Raw genomic sequence first — 19,686 nt, 5'->3', positions numbered from 1 at the left:
TCCATGTTCATATGTTACATCTTCTGTATGTCTTATCTTTTTTTTAATGAATGGTTGGTGTACCTTATCTACTATATTATTTGCCTATTTAATGTGTTTACTGTTAAAGCATGTTACCATTTATGGATGCTTTTAACTTCAATAAAAATTTTAATAAATAAAAACAAATTGCTGTATATCTGATTGGCTATTATTGATATCAGAATGTGTGATGTGCTGTAGTACAGTATAAAGAATGTTGTAACAGTATAATTTTTCAGCAACAAGTGTTTTCAAAATGCCATGAAACACTGACATTTGCAATTTATAAATGTAAGTTTATTTTCAAACTCCTCAGAGCAGGGTTGAATCCACTGTTGGATTATCCCTTTGCCCTTGGTCTCCAACTCTGTTGGACATGAACTTTGATCTTACTGTTGCCTGACCTTGATTTAGTTGACTCTCGTTGTTCATTGTGTTGAAGGTCACTGTTCTCGCTTTTCTAGGCTTCCTTTCTCTTACCCCTTCCTGGCACTCATTTTGGCTGTCCCAACTTCCCATAATTGATTCACTTCCTGATGGGCTTCTGAGAACAAATGGAATGGAGTGGGGACTATGGGCAAGTACAGATTGCCCGGGTGTAGACAAAGGGCTAAGTGGTAGAGGATCTCCTGATTTATGTTGGGTTGAACTCTCATTTTTACCCACTGGATGAAACCCAAATTCTCCCACAGGGCTGCTGAGAGAACACGCATTAACAAAACTTCCTGGAAATGAACATCCTCTGGCTGGAAGCTGAGGTATTTTGGATTCTGTAGGGTGCAGTCTACAAATTGATTCTTCAGCAGGACTGTGCAAAGTACTATGAACACTACAAAGTGAGTTTTTAAGTTGAGAAGGCCTCTCAGAAGGGTAAAAGTCATTTTTGTCAATCATTGCATTAGACATATGTTTTGAATCAGTTCTTGAAATTTCACCAACTTTTTCAGGATTGAGAATATTTGTTCTGTCAGTCGGTGTGGTCAAACCCAGAAGACTATCCAGTATTTTCTGGGCAGAGATGTAATCCAATGGTGGCTCCTGAGACGATATTTCCCCAAAATGTATGAGTTGCTCATCTCCAGAGCTTTCAGAACTACTGGCCCTTGAATGATGGTTAAGATGCGGTATGCGATGAGTGGGAAGAAGGCTTGGAAGAGGTAACGAAGACTTCGAGTCCTCAGATATTTTCTGTTCTGTTCTTATTTCACATCCCTGTTGGCATAATAAATCTATATTCACTTATGAAAAGAAAAATGTATAGTACCTAAATCAGATCAATAATTTATTTGTTATGGTTGCAAGTCGATCTTGTTTTCTCTTTTGAGAACTAAATAAAATGCCCTATAAATGTGTGTCTTTCAAAACTGAATAATTCATTGAGATGTAGTTTAAATCCCGGCTGTCGGGATGCCGGCGCTGACGATGCTGAGGCCAGCATTCCGACCGCTGGCATCCCAACGGTAAGTATTTGGGTTAGGCGGTGGGTGGGGGTTAGGGGTTAGCCCCCCGGGAGAGAGGGTTAGGTTTAAGTTGGGGGGGTTAGGTTTAGGACTAGAGTTAAGGAGCATACACACTAGACGATATGCTCCCTGAGCGATATCTTCTAGTGTGTCCCTGGCAGGGTGTGCTCAATGTCGTTCATGACATTGAGCACACCCGCTGAATGATATAATTAACGATATTGTTCAGTGCCCGGCTCTCTCCCCCATTCCACAACATGCAGCAACCTGATGATATCGTCAGGTTGGCCTGCATGTTTACCCGATGAACGACAATGACGACCGACCCGCGGGAACACGCATCGTCGTTATCGTTCATTGTTTTGGTGTAAAAAATGGACGATATAGTGAACGACTGTATCATTCAGTCGTCCACTTTATAACCCAGTGTGTACGCACCTTTAGGATACTTACCGACAGGTGTTGATATCCGAACACTGTCGGGATTATTGTACCCAACCCAAACATTCAATCGATCCAGCCCAAGTAAATTAACTTAAACTTTTGGTGTAACCAATGACCCCAAATTGTGTTTCTTTAATAGTGGAAAAACCCCTTTAACTGTAAAAGCCAAACTTTTTTATAACTGACATAATAAAACCTTGATCTACGAACCTTTAGCAATTCAACTATTAGGGATAAGGATAGTTGCAAAACTGAATATACTTTGATGCCTTTTTAATTTTTTATATGTTACAGTACATTAAGGAACTCCATTTCAGCATACCCCATTCCCCCTTACAGGAGCCATTGTTTATACGTCTATGTGAATGTGAGTTTGTTTGTTCACCCGTGCCTGCATGGGTTTCCTCCTGGTGCTCCTGTATCCTCCCATACTCCAAAAACATACTGGTAGGTTAATTAGGTTCTGCCAAAAAAATGAACACAAATGTGTATGTGTAGCAATGTGGTATGGAATACAGATTGTGTGCTTCACTGGGGCAGGACTGAATGTGAATGACTGACATATTCTCCGTCAAATGCTGCACAATATGTGTATATAAATATTTGTTACTAACACAGCCCAACAAAAGAAATTGCTTAGTTGCCAAGGGTATTTGAACGAATTTAGGATAATTTTAGATTGCTGAAATGAACAATGAAAATAGTTTTTTCGAATTGGCTTTAGTTCTTGAGATAATGGATACCCTCAAGTAATAAGGAACTTAGCCATTATATGTGCATATGGGAATCTATCGGAGCATTCTAGAAGGTGAGACGTGCAAATATTCTAGGGGCCAAATGTAATAGGGTGAGAGTTTAGAAAATGTGAGAGTTTATCAGTAAACTTTCACATTGGTCGAGTTTTATCTTCAAAATGGAAAAACATCTGGATGAGAGTTTAAATCGTGAGAATTTTTTGAGTGTAAAAACATTGGAGTTTGAATGTTCTCGGACTCTATTACATTAGCCGAGTTTAAAAAGTGTAAGAAACTCTCACATTTTCTAAACTCTCGCCCTATTACATTTGGCCCTAGGTGTTCACTCTACGATCATTCAAGAATATTTCTCTCTGTGTATAAGCAAACGGCCCCCCAACCAGCAGTCAGCTGACAGTTGTCTATTGTGTTTTTCTTGTTTCTTATTCGTGTATCTCCAAAAATAGAGCCAGTCTAGCAAAACCGATGTAATATTTGGAGTCAGCACCAAAATGAGTGTTGATCAGTGTAATAAATAAGTATGCCTTGGAGCTGCAGCATAGCACTGCTTAACCGTATAGCTGTAATGATTTCTGTTAATCTGTTACCAAGGATTTGTCATATTCAGCTGTAATCAGTCATTTACCTGTTTATAGCATTAAATATACAAGTTTTAAAAGTAGTTATACTAATCTGATTTCTCTTCGGCTAAAAATTAAATAACTAGTTCTGGTAATTCTCAGTGAGTCCGTAAGTCACCATGCTAATGTAGTATAGTCATTCCTCATTGCTCTTTAACCCGCCTACAATGCCAAGATCTAGTATACACTTACATCAGAGTTCCCATCATCTTTTCTGTCATCAGAAAAACTCTCCCCCAGGTTAGGAAAGCGCGGAGAGAGGAGTTTGAAGGTAGGCAGTATATCGTCTAAGCTGCAGTCACTCTCAGTGGAGGTGTAGAGTGTGTGAAGAGCAGGAAAGGACCTTTGCCTTCTAGGACTCCATGGGGTAAAAGCAGTCATTCGTTGTACAGACTGGTCCTTTACCTTGCTCTCCTCTCTTGTATATTTCAGGTCACCGCTACAAATGTCTAGATGACTGGTCTCTGAAGAGATGCCACTTGATGATTTCAGGTCTTGCGTGTCTTCAACGTGAATGCAGCCATCTGGTCCTTGGTGGGAGCCCTTTATTGACTCCAACATATCAGAAGGTAAATGGTGAAGGAGGGAGGATACCTGCAATGTAAATAGCAGCATTAAAACTACAAAGCTAAATGAAAAAGAAAAACCTATGAAAATATTGTGATTGTGGAATGCGGGGTTGTCCAACTGACAGATTGTGGACATGATGTTCTCCATCACTACTTCATAAGCTGTGGACCACATTTCCATAGACTGAATGGTATGTCATCATTTAGCCATGAAATTAAGCTGTCATGTAGTGACAGTTTTTTCACCCAATTAAGTGAAAAGCTTAATTTAAAAGCAAAGTAATAAACAATGTCAAATGTTACATCATTAGAAAATGTAAAATCAAATAGCTACTAGTATAAATAATATGAAGTTGCCCACACTTCATAAGTCATTATAGCTGTTTGGCCAGGAACTTTATATTCTCCTATAAGAGAAAGTAGTCTGTGAAGTCTGGGAGCTCTTGAAAGAGCACCCACCCCATTTCAAATGGGCAGCATGGGAGAAGCAGTACCTAATGAGGTGTAAAAAACACCTATTTTTAATATCAACCTGTTCATTGGATGGAGGATTAAAAATGGAGAGTGAGGTGTAGTTAAAGGCCTATGGCAAGTAGTAGTAAGCCTTCTTACTTTGACAAGGTAAGCAGGAGATTTTTGTGTGTCAAACTCTGAGACCAAGCAGAATTTGCATGTCTATACCTGGGGGTCAATCCAATTACTGTAGGTGCAAGTTGTTCGCACCTGCTAGTAAGTGTGGCTGTATTCCGCACTTATGGTACCTCCGGACTCGCACATGATGGAGCCATTCTGTCACAGTATCACTAAGATGTGATGCACTTTTACTTTCCTTATTGCATTGCGCATTTTTTTATAATGTTCTGTGCATTTTACAGATAAAAAAATTAATTTGAAGCGTTTCCAGACTGATATATTTTCTGCCATTTGCAATTTTTATTAGCGCAGCTTCTTATTTATTTTTATAAATTTTTTTTAATTTATTTAGATATTTTTTTACATTTAAAAACATTTTTTTAACTGCACGCCCATCGTTCTCGCACATACTGTAGATATTGAAAGCAACTACTGAATTCAGGAGGCCTTGTGTACTTATAGAGATTCCCCTTCACACTCTACACCAGGCCCTTGCAACACTTGGGTCCTCTATTAGGGATGTAGTCGACATCCCAGCGTGCGGGATGCCGACGGTCTTAATACCGGCGTTGAAATCCCGACCAGATCGGGATCTCGGCACCAGTATCCCGACCGTCTGCATCCCGAAGGTAAGTATCAGGGTGCAAGGGGAGGGTAGCGCTAGCTAGCAGGGTTAGGCACTAGGGAGAGGGTTAGGCACCGGGGAGGGAGGGTTACGATTAGGGTGCGGGGAGAGGGAGGTTAGGTTTAGGCACTAGGGGAGGAGGTTAGGTTTAGGCACCGGGAAGGGTGGGTTAGGGTAAGGGTTAGAAAACTACTCACCATTGAGTCCTATGGGTGTCGGGATTCTGGCTGTTGGGATGCCGCTGTTGGTATTCTGACTAGCGGCACCCTGACAGCTGGGATATTATACTCAACCCCTCCATTAACCCCTTCTTCACTGCTGTATTCCTCTATGCTGCAAATGGCAGTCATTTCTATGCACAAGTCATCACTGCTTTTTATGGAGTTTGCTATGGATAGGGGCATCTTGGTGACCGTTTTCCTATAGTGTTTGACTAGAAAGACCTGCACAATTAGGATATTATACTGTATATTGTTCTGTTATGATTCTGTTCCTTCTCAGTATATATCGAGAATAAGGGGTATGTTTACTAAAATGAGGATTTTCAGAAGTGGAGATGTTGCCCATAGCAACCAACCAGATTCTTGCTATTATCTTCTAGAAGGTGCTAGATAAGTAGAATCTAATTGGTTGCTATGGGCAACATCTCCACTTCTAAAAACCAGCACGTTAGTAAATATACCCTAAGTAGTATAAACTTCATGGTAACAGTGATATCTGCATAGAAATGCAAATAAAATTGTTGTCATATTAAAGAAAAGGAGGAGCAGTAGATTAGCTATAATGAAGCACCCTGAGGCAGCCTTTTCCTAATACAAAACATGGAATTAATGGTATTTAACTGGATAATATGTGTCTTTTTTTAAATATATACAAGTACTGTATATATGGTTGTGTGCATACAGGATGAGAAGGCTGCCAGTACAGTTGTTGTCCCAGGTAGCAGAAAGGCTCCCCTGAGGGGGATCATGACAAAATCAAAGCAAAGTTTCTTTTTTAATAACATAATTACAATTATACAGTATATTTGTATTTGTTGACATTTCTGTTTTTAAATATGTTAGGATGTCTTATTAATTAAGAACCGTGGAGAAAGGAATGGCAAAGCTTATGTATGTGTAATAAATACAAATGTTAATAAAGCTGTAATGTTGAGGGTGCCATTTTTCTACTTGGCAATATCATAGACACTTACATTCAGTTTCTCCAGGGCACAGATTGTGCTTTGTGCCCGTACAAGGTGGTCAAGGAGCTCAGTGATCTTCCAGTTCAAGGAATCTTGCTCCAAATTCTCACTCTGAGTCTATTTAAGTAATAGGCAATGGAGGAAAAGTAATGTTGTAAGCAGGTAAGAAGTCATTAATGATTGTTTCAGGAGTCTCAAAAGGAAGAAATACACAAGTGTTTTCCAAAGTTATTAACATTGGGTACATACTGACAATCTTGCTGTAAAATGTGTTACATGTATAATTGTAACACAACATTCAATTCAATTATAATGCGAAAAATAGAGATGATAAATTGTGATAATACCGAATAGTGAAAGTTGATTCGTCAAATACTGTATAGGGACATCAGTAGCTTTTTTCTGAGCCAGAGAATGGCTCTATATACAGCATGGGATCCTGATCGTAGCTAACTGCTCCAGCGGGTTGGGTGCAGGATGCCGGCGCTGTGGATCCTGGCAGGCAGATTACCGACACCGGCATCCCGACAGGGTTAGGATACCGAAACGTGTTATTAGGTATCCTAACCCTCCCCCCTTAGTGCCTAAAACTAACCTCCCCCCTCCTGCAGCCTAAACCTAACCCTCCATCCCTAGTGCCTAACCGTAACCCCACTACTTACCATCGGGATGCCGGCACCGGGATTCTGACTGGTGACGGGATTCCGGCACCGGCATACAGACAACAGAGATAGTGACTAAATCCCGTTCCAGCAGATACCCGTTATTGTGTCAGTAAATATTGGAAGCTTGAAAGTAGTGATAAATGAAAGTACACATGGACTAATGATCACCCACTTCACCTATAAGTTCAACAGAATTTCAAATGCTTAATAACCAAAAATGTTTTAATTGCGGTAGGTTTAATTTAAAAGTAAACCTTTAGATATGAAAAGCCAGCAGTGCAACACTGGATGCAGAGTGAGTACTATGCCAGTGTGCCTGGCATAAATGACGGGAATTCCCTCGGTGCTTAGAAACAGGCGGTACACATATGTAGGAATGCAGCATGGCTCCCATCTGACATTGTGCCTCCTACAGAGGTAGAAAGGGGAAGGGAAATGCAGCCTGAATACACTGAGGACATGTGTGTTCACACAAATTCCGTCATGTGCAGCTCTGCCAGTAGGCTTATTTGCTGTGAGTGCCTGAGGGTCAGTACAAAGATCCATGCTGATGATGGTGATCATTAATTGGTATCTTTGCAGTAGTCCAAAAGGTAGAAAAAAAACACCCAAAAAAACGAGTGCCCATTCCACTGTTATCTAGTCTTATACAATTTTATAACTCCACACCCTCTGTACTAACGGTATGGGATGAGCCCTGGTACAATTTTCTGCTGCATTTTATTTTTGTGTTCCTGGTAAACATAAGAATAAACTGACTAGGGCTTGTGGATAGTATGACAGTGGGACCCCTTTTGCAAGTTTCCATGCTGCTGGGTACAGAATATTTTTTGTAAATATTTAAATGAAAAAAGTCATTGTCTTCAAGGTGATGACTACTGCATCAAAGGGGTTGGGTATGAAATACCGGCAGGTTCATATCCTGACAGAGGCATGCTGAAAGCTGAAAATCAGGGGGTCATAAGTATATTAACCCTACCCCTCTCCCCCCTAACCCTCCCTTAATGGTGCCTAACCCTATCCTCCCCCCTAGTGCCTAACCCTAGCCTTCCCTCGGTGGTGCCTAACTCGCCCTTCTTGCACCATAACCCTCCCGGTGGTGCCTAACCCTAACCCCCTCTCCCCACAGCCTAACCTTAAGTCCCCCCAGGGGGTGCCTAACCCTAAGTTTCCCCGGGGGTACCTAAACCCAACACTCCTCCCCCATCCGTGACTATCACCTAACTTGTCCCCGCTTACCTTCTTTTTGGGATGCTGGCTGTCGGGATTTCGGTATCGGGCTAAAGATAGGCGTCGGGATTTCAAAGCCTATCTTTAATTCCAAGTCGGGCTTTCGAAGTGGGGATTCCGACGGCCGGCATCCCGGCCCATCAAAGCATTATGATATGCTCAATAGGTATTATCATGCTTTTATAGAAACACATACATGTGTTCTTATAGGCTGAGCCGCATGGATCTTAAGGATTCACCTGGCTCTGCATATGGGAGCATACATGCTATTTTTGCATACTGTATGCATTTGTTCTGGCATAACATATGCTCATTTTATGTACAACTCTTCATTAGTCCCCAGAGTGTGACTTCATTATGGGTTAGTTATTGGAAAGCAGTTGGGTAAAGATCATAATAATAATTATAATAATAAGTAGGCTTGTGCTGTATATTTTTATATAAGAATATTAAATGTCAGGAAAGAATAATTCAAGTTCTGTATAAAACAATATAGCAGCCAATACTATCCAGCAAAGTAAAGGTCAACACAAGCAAGGACTTACAGAGGACTGAAGACCAGTGTCTTGGATCTGGTTGGTTGACTGCGTCCCAGAAAATGTATCTTTTGTCCTGAAAATGGAGAGGGAGAAAATAAATCTTGAGCCAATAAATAACAACATAAATGGAAAATATTTTATTACAGAAAATAAATGCTTCACACTGTAAACATTTGTAGCTCATAAATGTTTTAATATAATTGTCAGGTCAACAGATGTAACAAAAATTGAGACAGCAAAACAAAATTTTCAGTCTGTCAGTACAAGTAAGATTAGTATAAAACATTATAACAAATTGATGATGATGATTTTGGATTGTACAGGAGTGTTTGGCACAGGCTATTAAGGGGTATATTTAATAAAGATCACTTTTTCAAAGCTGTCACTCTCTGCGACTTTGAAGGCTGGATTTGAAAGGGCAATAATAATATACACAAAATGGGCTGTGTGCAGCTCTGCAAATACAGGGCCAAACAAGGAGCATAAATGACAGCAGAACATCGTCATCGGACAGGTAAGACTTTGAAGGTGCCACCAATGTAAGATCTCTGTGATGTGCAACAGAAGCTCCAGTGTACATGTAAGGGGAACTGTTTAATCCTTTTGCTGCTGAGGATTTCCTCAGTCCTGTGTTAAATCCATTTCCCCCATTTGTGTTTGTCACATTCCGAAATCAATATAGCTATTTTTTATATGCAGTACCCACACAAATTATACCTTGTTTTTTCAGCAGTCTTTGTTTTTCAGATATTATTTGTCTGTTTGCTCCTTCTTATACATCAAAATTTAACAAACATTACCAAAACAAGTGTTTTTTATTGATATTTCAAGAAAATTAACTAAAAGCAAATGTTTGGTTATAAACACTACAAAGAAATACTTTGTGGATCTTGCCTAGGCAATAATCCATATACAATAAAAATGATAGATAGTATTCATAAAAGTCCTTTTAAGCTTGTCACTTTCTGGAGATGTTTCCTCTTCAAACAATGCATATACATAAAATAAAAGAACAGACAAAGAAGCACATATGTGTAGAGTTGTTTCCAAAGTTCATAAAATTTTCATACAGAAGATCTTCATGGGAGGTAGATTTTCCTTTAAAATTTTCTAGGGTATGATGACGTACCACACTCACATATAATCAATAGGGTATAAATCCTAGAAAGGTATCTTTTTTTTTTTTTCTTCTTAAAGGATTCTTAGACACAATTTAAAACTTCAACAGAGAAAAAGGGTTTTGGACGTACTCTACTCACTTTAAAGACAGTCGAGGGAAGTACTGTATGTAAAGATATCTTTATCCAAAAATGAAACACGCACCCAACTCACTTGAAAAGGTGCAACATGAAACACATCAAGGTATCTTTCATCCAGAAATCCTCAATGTATATCCAATATGAGCCAGCAAATGATTTTCAGTATTTATTAGAAATACACAGCACACACGATCAAAAATTTTAAACTATAAAATTCTTCACACCGTGTAATAATGGAGGAGGAAAAATGACCACATCCAGGTAGAGTTGTTGTACAGGGATACAATATTCAGAAAGAACCTGTCCGGAACAGTCCCCAAAAAAATGCGCCCAAGTACCTTACTGGTAATGTAATGTTTCACTACCCCCAATATCCTCTTAATGGTGCAACAGTCCTCTCACAACCAACGCTTTTCAATCTCTAATCTTTTTCAAGGGAGCTTCAATAAAAACTGAAAATCATTTGCTGGCTCATATTGGATATACATTGAGGATTTCTGGATGAAAGATACCTTGATGTGTTTCATGTTGCACCTTTTCAAGTGAGTTGGGTGCGTGTTTCATTTTTGGATAAAGATACCTTTATATACTTCCCTCGACTGTCTTTAAAGTGAGTAGGGTACGTCCAAAACCCTTTTTCTCTGGCTGTGTGTTGAAGTTTTAAATTGTGTCTAAGAATCCTTTAAGAAGACAAAAAAAAAAAAGATACCTTTCTAGGATTTATACCCTATTGATTATATGTGAGTGTGGTACGTCATCATACCCTAGAAAATTTTAAAGGAAAATCTACCTCCCATGAAGATCTTCTGTAAGAAAATTTTATGAACTTTGGAAACAACTCTACACATATGTGCTTCTTTGTCTGTTCTTTTATTTTATGTATTTGCATTGTTTGAAGAGGAAACATCTCCAGAAGTGACAAGCTTAAAAGGACTTTTATGAGTATACAATTTTTATGCTATAAGCGCTTTAAGAATACTATCTATAATTTTTATTGTATATGTTTGATTTCCTTGTATTTTGGGCAAGATAAGATAGAATTTTTGAAGCTGCTATTACTAGATTTGCACCCCATTTGTTCCAAAAAAAATGTTTCTTTAAGGCAATAATCCATGTTTCCAATGGGATGAGTTAATAGACCGGCTGACACGATGCCGCCGTCTATATCCCGACTTGTCCTGACCGACAAGGGACTTAAGATAGGTGTCGAAATGCCGACACCCATCTTAATCCCGACCCTGGGAGTACGACCCCCACAATCCCAATCGTCCTCGGACAGCTAAGTATAACACTTAGCCTGGGGGTGGGGGGTTAGTTTTAGGGACCCCCGGGGGGACTTAGGGTTAGGCACCTCCCCCGGGGAAGGTTAGGGTTAGGCACTAGTGGGGAGGTTAGGGTTAGGCACCCCACTGGGAGGGTTAGGTTTAGGGTGCAGGGAGGGGGGTTTAGGTTTAGGCACCCCTGGGGGGAGGTTAGGGTAGGCACTAAGGGTGGAGGTTAGAGTTAGGCACCCCTAAAGGAGGGTTAGGGGGGCGAGAGGGAAGGGTTAGGGTACTTACCTTTTCCTGTCGGGATTTCGACCTGCTGGCCTGCCGCTGTCGATATTTGATCAAGTGGCTAAACAGCCGCCGGCATTACATACCGATTCCGTTTCCCAAATAGCAAAAAGTGTGATTCTACATGAGATGATCATTTATTTTTTGATTTACTGATTTTCACCATCTTTATTTAAACTCTCACAACATAGGAATAAAATGGTAGCCTAACAAAGCCTACTATTTCTGAAACTAGAAAAGCTGCCATATTAAATGAGGGGACCCTTTTATATTGGACACAAGATTGTGGAGATCTGGGCATATGATCCCCACCCCCTTCCCAATCTGTTAACTATGTTATTTTATTGGTATACTTTTTCAGTCACTGGGCAGGATACATGACGCATCGCATTTGGAATGCGACGCATCCCCACCACTCTTCGCATACTGGCGTTACTTACGCTGGTATGCATGAACAAAATCACAAAGGACAGCTCTTTCGGTAAGAGTTGTCCTTTGCAAATGAGGGACTTTCAGTTCTATGACCTAGAAGTCCCTCTGGTGTCAATCTACACATGCACAGAGGGATGCGCACGCCGCAAGGGGTGCTGGGAGGGATCCAATTGGATCCTTCTCACATCACTCTCCAAATAGAAGTCCATAGGCTTCTATAGGGTAACACCATCAGAAGATGGCGTTACCCACCGCATCCAAGCTTGGTACATATGATAAATGCAGTCAAACCCACATTTTCAGGGGTTTGACCAATTTCTCACGTTGCTGCATCCCGTCCGTTATCTGATCACCGGACGATAACTACTAGGGGCACATTTGAATGAGGGGATTCTACTATTTCAAACAACTGTGCCCCTGCTTGTGTTTGGGCCAGTAAGGTGGAGATAAGACATAATGTCTCCTCTCCTTACTCTATGGAAAACATAATTTCCCCATGGTGATATTGTTTGGTGATCACATGTGATCGGCTAAGGGACATGTAGTGACGAGTGGGCTCCCCTCTTTCAAATGTGGGTACTTGCACATGTACAGGTGCAATCATGGGCATGAAAGGACACGTAGACAGAAAATGTTATTTGTAGCACAGGCTAATATTGTCTGGTGATCACCAAATAATATCTAATAGGCGGCTACATCATTTGAAAGAGGGACACTCTTCTTTCTAATGTAGGCTCCCCTTAATTATTGTAAGCCAGGATGGGTTAGATCTTCCCCTTATCCGAGTTTGGATTATTCGTATGACGAATACTGTGGCCCTGATTCAGAGCCGGACGCTCTGAAAGAGCGCTCGCTCTGAATCAGGGCGTTTTTTTTTTTTAGCGGCCTCCTGACCACCCATAGCTATTGCGAGCGGCCAGGATGATGGTCGCGATGGTCAAGACCATCGGGCTTGCGTCGAGACCCTTGTGGTAGGGTATCGTGTCCGCAACCCCCGGAGAGCTCTAATAGAGCCGGAAGCTCTCCCACTGACATCACTGGTGATGTCAGTGGGGCCGCCCACAAACGGCAGGCGTTCGCATGGGAAGCCACCCCCACGCCACGCCTCCAAAACGGTGCGAGCTGTCGATCAAAATCATCCTGAAGGAACGCCTGCCATTTGCGGGCGGCCCCACTGGCATCATGAGTGATGTCAGCGGTGAGCTTCCGGCTCTATTAGAGCCGAAAGCTCACTGGGGCTTGCGGGAACGAGACCTTACCACAAGGGTCTCGTCGCAAGCCCCGATGGTCATGGCCATCGTGACCATCACCTGGCCGCTCGCTAAAGCTGTGGGTTACCCACAGCTTAACGAGCGGCCAGGAGGCCGTGTTTAAAAAAAAAACAGGGACGCCCTGATTCAGAGCGAGCGCTGTCAAAGAGCGTCCGGCTCTGAATCAGGCCCATAGGATGGAATCAGTATGAATGACCGGTGGCTCCCTAACCCTAAACCTCCCTCAGGGGTGCCTATCCCTAAACCCCCCCGCTCCCGCGGCCGCCGTCCGGCTTACCTTTGTTTGGTATGCCGGGCGTCGGTCTCACAGCGTAGGGATAATAATAGGTGTCAGGGTTTCGATGCCTATCATTAGACCCCTGCCGGGATTAGACAGTCGGGAAGCTGGTGGTTGGCATTTTGACCGTCTGCTTCCTGACTGCATCTCCATAGGACACGTACCAGAAAAAGGGGCATGGCCTCACGGGGAATGAGCAGGGAAGACATAGGGGAGGAAATGCTGGGGTTAAAAGCTACAAGTGAGAATGATAATAAACAGAAAATTCACAGGCCCGAACAGCGCCCCCTGCTCTGCGGTGCCCTGTGACATGGCACAGGTCGCAGTACCCTGGTTGCGGCCCTGGTATATTATAGCCTTCTTATTTCCTGGATGGGTCTGTGGGGCTCTCCATGTTTTTCTGCCCATAAGGCAGTAGGTGTGGGTGACACTGTAGTAGTGGAATCTAAGATAAGCTCACTGGAATGAGGGGTTACAAATATAAAAATATGTTAAACACTGTGTGACTATATGATCCAAGATGTAGATGCTACTCTTGTCAAAGAGACTTTGGATGGTGATGTTATTTCTGTATTTTAGATTTAATTTACAGGTATGGTAACAACAAGGAACACATACACAGAGTTACTAAATAAACTTACTTGTTTTGTAGTTTGTCAGTATATTGACTCTGAAACAGATAATTTTAACATAACAGTTAATGCATTGTATAATTATTATTGTATTTGTAAGTAACATCATTGCCATCCTTGGAAAATGCTTTTTTTTCTAAAGTTTATTAATAGTCAACATTTGTTATTGACACAATTTATTTAGTTCTGAAATATTTTAAAAAGTCAAAGTAGTAGCATCTACAAGACAAAAGGGCCTATTCATCATTACATAATATCATTAGTGATAACTCTGTTTTGAACTCGCTGCAAGTTCAAAGTACCATTAGGAGACATTCATCATGCCTCATTAACTAAAGTACCACTTCTGAAAAGCTGCTCTTTTTGCGGAGCAGCTTTTCGGACTTGTGATACTTCTCCTCTTTACCTACGCTGTCTCCCTCCTAGCCCACAGCCTCTGGCCCGTGTCTACCCGTCTTACTACCTGCATCCTCTGCCGGTGTCTACCCTCTCCCTCCCCACAGCCTCTGCCTCTATCATCTCCTCTTTCTCCTATCCCTGCACTCCCCTGCCCGCTGCCTGTCTCCGGAGTCCCTTCTTCCTGTGCTCCCATTCCCGCAGCCTGTTCTAGTGTCCATGCTCCCTGCCCTTCCCTGCCAGCACCGGAGCCTGTCTCTGGGGTCAGAGAGACACCGGCAGTGTTGTAGATGGAAGCAGGAGCAGTGACAAGCCTCCGGAGGGGCTGCGGGTGCAGTGACAAGCCTCCGGAGGGGCTGCTGGTGCTGTGGAGGGAAGGAGCTGTAGCTCCCAGCCCACAGTCTGCCTCTATCCTCGCCCCCAGTGTTCCCTCTCCCCTCAATCAACTACCTACAGCCAGTCCAGAGTGTACCCCCCCCCTCCCTGCAGGTGTCCGATCACCCGCTGTGCCGCATCCCCTACCCTTCTCCCGGCTCACCTGTCTTCTTTCGGTAAGCCGGGCCATATGTTTGCAGTGCCCTGGTGCTCTCAGCTCTGGGGCTCGGCAGTGCAGACACAGCAGGGAGGGATCTAAATAGATCCCTCTGCTGTGGCGGTCTTGTACATTTTCACAGGCTGCCATGTAAACAGCAGCCTGTGAAGATTATAGGTGGCTGAACACCATATCAGAGTGACACCATCAAGTTCCGAAAAAAATGCTTTTACTTAATGAATGGGCCTGCCACTTAATTATCACATGCTTTTCTGAAAAATAAGTGATGATGAATAGGCCCAAATGAGTGATAATGATTAACAACAACACATTCATAAACCAACTGAGCCCTAAAACATTACCGTGAATCCAACCACAAATCGTCTTGTGTAAATAAGGGTTTTAGTGTTTTGTTTTGTACTGACAGGTGAACATATGACAGGTGTTTTTCTGACTTACAGTAAATGTACCAATAGTTGTCCACAATACACGGGCGTATTTAGGGTTTAGTGCGCCCCTAGGCACAACAGTAATGGCCACCCCCGCCATTCATTACTATTATTTTCGTTGTTTGATTATAAGCACTCATTTTGGTGATTGCTAATGGATTATTTTATTATCAGGTTATATTATACTAAACTACCAATTTCATTTATTTTTGATTATGTATACATATTTACCATGTAGGACAGCTTGCGGGGCAGTCTGCCCATGTCCTACCCATTCACACTCCACTGTACTGTACATTAGAGGGAAAATATTTTGTAGATACTGGTAATTTCGGACTGACAGTAATGAAACATGCGTCCAAGTGCCGCCCCCTAGTGTCTCTCCTAGGCACTTTCATCATGTGACTAATTGGAAATTCACCACTGCTACAATCCACGGGACCCTTTTATCTGGTGGGTTCTATCAGTTATTATCGCTACCCGTGATTCTCCATGTGTGTGAGCTGTGAACTGCCCTTTATTACTGTTTATGCGGATAGGCCATAATATGAGCCCGCTATGCTCATTTGCCATGTATGTAACATGAGAGGAGTGGTCTGGTTTACAGACAATGTATTGTGTGTAGAGGTTGAACAATGTTTGCATGTCATATAAAAATGTGCAAGTTTGATGCTGGAACTCTATTGATGTGGAATGTGTGAAGTACTCTTAGGCATTTACTTATTAAATTCGTAAATCTACCTTAAAATCTACAGATAGCCGTGAAATAAACACAGAACTATATGGAACATTAGCCACAGTAGGCCTGTGCCTAAGGACAGCAACAGCTGAGAGGTGGACATTTCTCTGCACACTGTGGATTTCAAACTTTATTTAATTTTTTCCACTAGCAAGGGAGGGGACGAAAGGAAGCAAGCCATGTATATTTATTGCAGATAGGAGGGAATCCGTATGTAATGCCGCTGGATCTATGCCCGGCGGATGAAATACCGATACCAGAAGATCCCGACTGGGGCAGGTAAGTACCCTAACCCTCCCCTCTCCCCCCCTAACCCTCCCTTAGTGGTGCCTAACCCTAAGACCCCCCGGGGGTGCCTAAACCCAACCCCCCCTCCCTGCACCCTAAACCTAACCCTCCTGGGGGGGGGGTGCCTAACCCTAACCTCCCCAGATGGTGCCTAACCCCCCTCCCCCTAGCCTAACCCTAAGTCCCTCCGCGGGTGCCTAAACCTAACTCTTCCCCCCCCCTCCACGGCTACATGCTACGATTCCTCAATTACCTTAATTCGGGATACCGACCATCGGGATTTTGGCATCTGGCTAAAAATAGGCGTCAGGATTTAGACACCTATATTTAGTACCAGGTCAAGCTTCCAGCATCGGGATTCCGTCAGCCGATTTAGAGGCCTATCTTTAGTACCAGGTCGGGCTTACAGCGTCGGGATTCCGTCAGCCGGCATTCCGGACGCCGGTAATTGAACTGCATCCTGATAGGGGTTAGGGATTATGTAGGGTTGTGCATGTATATTTTGCACCAGTACAGGACAAGCAAAGCTAAAGTATGTTCTGTATAAAATGGGTGGTTGTACCAATGTTAGTGCGCCTACATGCGCCAACTGTAATCCAGCATTGGGAATTCATATTCTACACTACATTTACTCTTTCGTGGCATGGATGGCGAAATGTGTCATGTTTATAGCAGGGAATATTATTTTACAATTCATCTACACATTTCGGAAATGTAAACTGTTTTTCAATACCACTATAGTCCTTTTTTTAAGATGATTGCGTTTGACATGCGGTAGTAACCAGCACTTATGCAGTAGCATTATAGAATGTAAGCAGAACCTTGTTTGTCTGCATTAGAGATTCAAAAAGTGAAATACAAAAAAATACAATCACTTATAAAATTGTAACTTAATCACAAATAAATAAAACCTGGAAATAATTGATTACATACATATTCTAATATCACCTGCATATTATAGTATAAGTTACATGCAAGTATCCTATAGCCATAATGTACTTTTTTTAAATGATAAATGTATAAAATTATATCAAAGTAATTGACTGCTCTTGTATATAGAGTTCCTCAGTAGCTTGCAAAATCCTTAAAAGTTGAGTATTTCTATGGCTTGTCAGTTTATTGTAATTGTTACCAGTATTACAGTATATAAGTAGTATACTTTAAGACAAATCAGCTGTTGTAGCAAAATGCCAGTGCACAAGCATTATTAACCCACCTTTCCCTTCAGAACTCCTCCACCACCACCAAAGACTTGTTTTTTCTCGATCCCCATCTGCTCAAATAGACCTCTACCTTTCAGTTCTTTTTCCTGGGATAGTCTGTTATGGTTTGTTTTTCTTGGTTCGTGGGTCAGGGATGATGCACTAAGATTGGCATCCTCCCGTTCTCCTCTACGCCAGGTGGAGGAAGATAAAGAGTCAGGACTGGAGCTCATGTCTCTATTTCTCCGAAGCCCTGGAGTTTCTACATTTGCCTTTGCCCTCGTAGCAGATAGAGTTCTCCCTTTCCTTCTCACCTCTTGCTGCTCCACTGCAGAGCTAAGTTGACTTCTCTTCCCTCTGGAACCTGAGCTATCAGTACTGGAATTCTTCCACTGCTCTCGGTTGCCAATACTCTGTTTTTCTTTTACTCCTAAAGAATTCAGATTTGAAGGACTTAACACCTGGACGGTTATTTCATCTAGAAACCGGGAGAACCTTTGCTTCTCCTCAGTGACTCTTTGGCCATTACCTTGTCTCTTCCTTGTTTCCTTTTCAGCTAGGGCTTCCATGGATCTGGCTCGACGAGCTCCATTTTTTAGGATTATTTTATCCTGTCTTTCACTCTTGCTGTTGGGCCCCACGTCCCTCACATGTCTAGAGTGACTCTTCTTGTTTGATCCACCTTTGTATATTCCTGGAGACAATCTCTCTGATCCATTTCTGTTGGATTTTTTAATATGTGAAGTATTCTTTTGCTGAGCAGAGAAATCCCTTTTCTCTTCATTTCCTCTCCCCTTCGCCACAGAAAGATCATTACAGGAGCGGGAGTGCATTGCTTGAGCATGATAACCAGAAAACCGCGCACGAGCCCCAAAATTAGATTCTGATGACCAAGGAGATGAAGAAGTTGAGGGTGAGGAAGAGGATATACACTCTTTATAGTACTTCTCTCTGATCCCTTCCCAGCTAGCTTCCTCCTTTGGCCTAACCTTGACTGTTCTACGGCCAGTATGGGGCAGTGGTGTAAAAAACTTCTCCATAACCTCAAGCTTTCCAGCTGCTACTTCAGAACTGCTCTGATCTTCCCAGGATGTCCTGGTTTCTGGAAGTCTAATTCTTCTAGCTACTTGCTGATTGTTCATGGTCTCTCAAATACACTGTGACTCCACCAGAAACCAAATATGTTCCCCCTCCTCTACAGGGTCTCAATATGAGTAAAGTGCTGATGTCTGTTGACGTAGAGAATGTGTTTAATAAAGGCACAAGGGTGGAAAATGTAACTCAACACAGTGAATAATATTGACTAGTTCAGAGGAATAGACCTTCAGCCATAGCTAAACTAAGAAAAAATCCATAACATGAACAAGAGCAACACAAAATGCAACTGACTGTGAATGTTTAAACTGGCATTTAATCAATTATCCATTGGCTGAGAGTGTGTACATGGCACAGTTATATAATAGCTCATATGCTGATTATTGTGTAGTGGAAGTTTTTAGCAGGAGAAATCATTATTCTATATTTTGTAGTAGTGTTGCAGGCTCAGTAGTACAAATTAAAGAAACGCTGACCCAATTTAAAAAAAAAAAAAAGCTTCTTAATGGGATTATAATACATTTATGTGCACAAAGTACAAAAGGGCTTTCTAAGGGCAGGATGTATTTAACCCAAAAATGCTGTCAAATCACCTTATGCATTAAAGTGGTCCACAGCGGATATTGAAGACATCTCCTGCGGCCCGCCGAATCTGCAGTCCCCATAGAATTCTATGGGGCTGCGTTGTGCCGGTATGGACCAAGCTCCAGAAAGTGAAGCCTGTACCGGATAGGCGTCGCCACCTATAGATGGTGTTGCCTATGGGCACTTTTGTGCAAAATTTCCCTTAAAGAGGTACAAAGAATCTCTC

At 42.1% G+C, this 19,686-nt stretch overlaps 1 protein-coding gene across 1 annotated transcript; it reads right to left on the bottom strand.

The window, feature by feature from the left end:
• Window positions 1-333: 333 nt before the first annotated feature.
• LOC148515304 (uncharacterized) lies at window positions 334-18,922 on the bottom strand. The gene is made up of 6 exons (XM_088480122.1): window positions 17,795-18,922; window positions 14,184-14,212; window positions 8,754-8,820; window positions 6,323-6,430; window positions 3,493-3,894; window positions 334-1,233 (listed from the first exon to the last, which is right to left on the bottom strand). Exons 1-6 carry the CDS (start codon window positions 18,920-18,922, stop codon window positions 334-336), a joined length of 2,634 nt encoding a protein of 877 aa, XP_088336248.1.
• Window positions 18,923-19,686: the final 764 nt, after the last annotated feature.

This window comes from Taudactylus pleione, unplaced genomic scaffold, assembly GCF_031769625.1.
Source record: "Taudactylus pleione unplaced genomic scaffold, aTauple2 ptg000250l, whole genome shotgun sequence".
NCBI classification, from domain to species: domain Eukaryota; kingdom Metazoa; phylum Chordata; class Amphibia; order Anura; family Myobatrachidae; genus Taudactylus; species Taudactylus pleione.
This window is presented reverse-complemented; position numbering and strand designations above follow the sequence as displayed.

Coding starts and splice junctions, on each gene's coding strand:
- LOC148515304 (XM_088480122.1), bottom strand. CDS start 18,922: ATGAACAATCAGCAAGTAGCTAGAAGAATTAGACTTCCAGAAACCAGG. Junction 8,821..14,183: donor ACTGACAAACTACAAAACAA/GTAAGTTTATTT, acceptor CTCCATTTTCAG/GACAAAAGATACATTTTCTG. Junction 1,234..3,492: donor AAGATGATGGGAACTCTGAT/GTAAGTGTATAC, acceptor TTATGCCAACAG/GGATGTGAAATAAGAACAGA.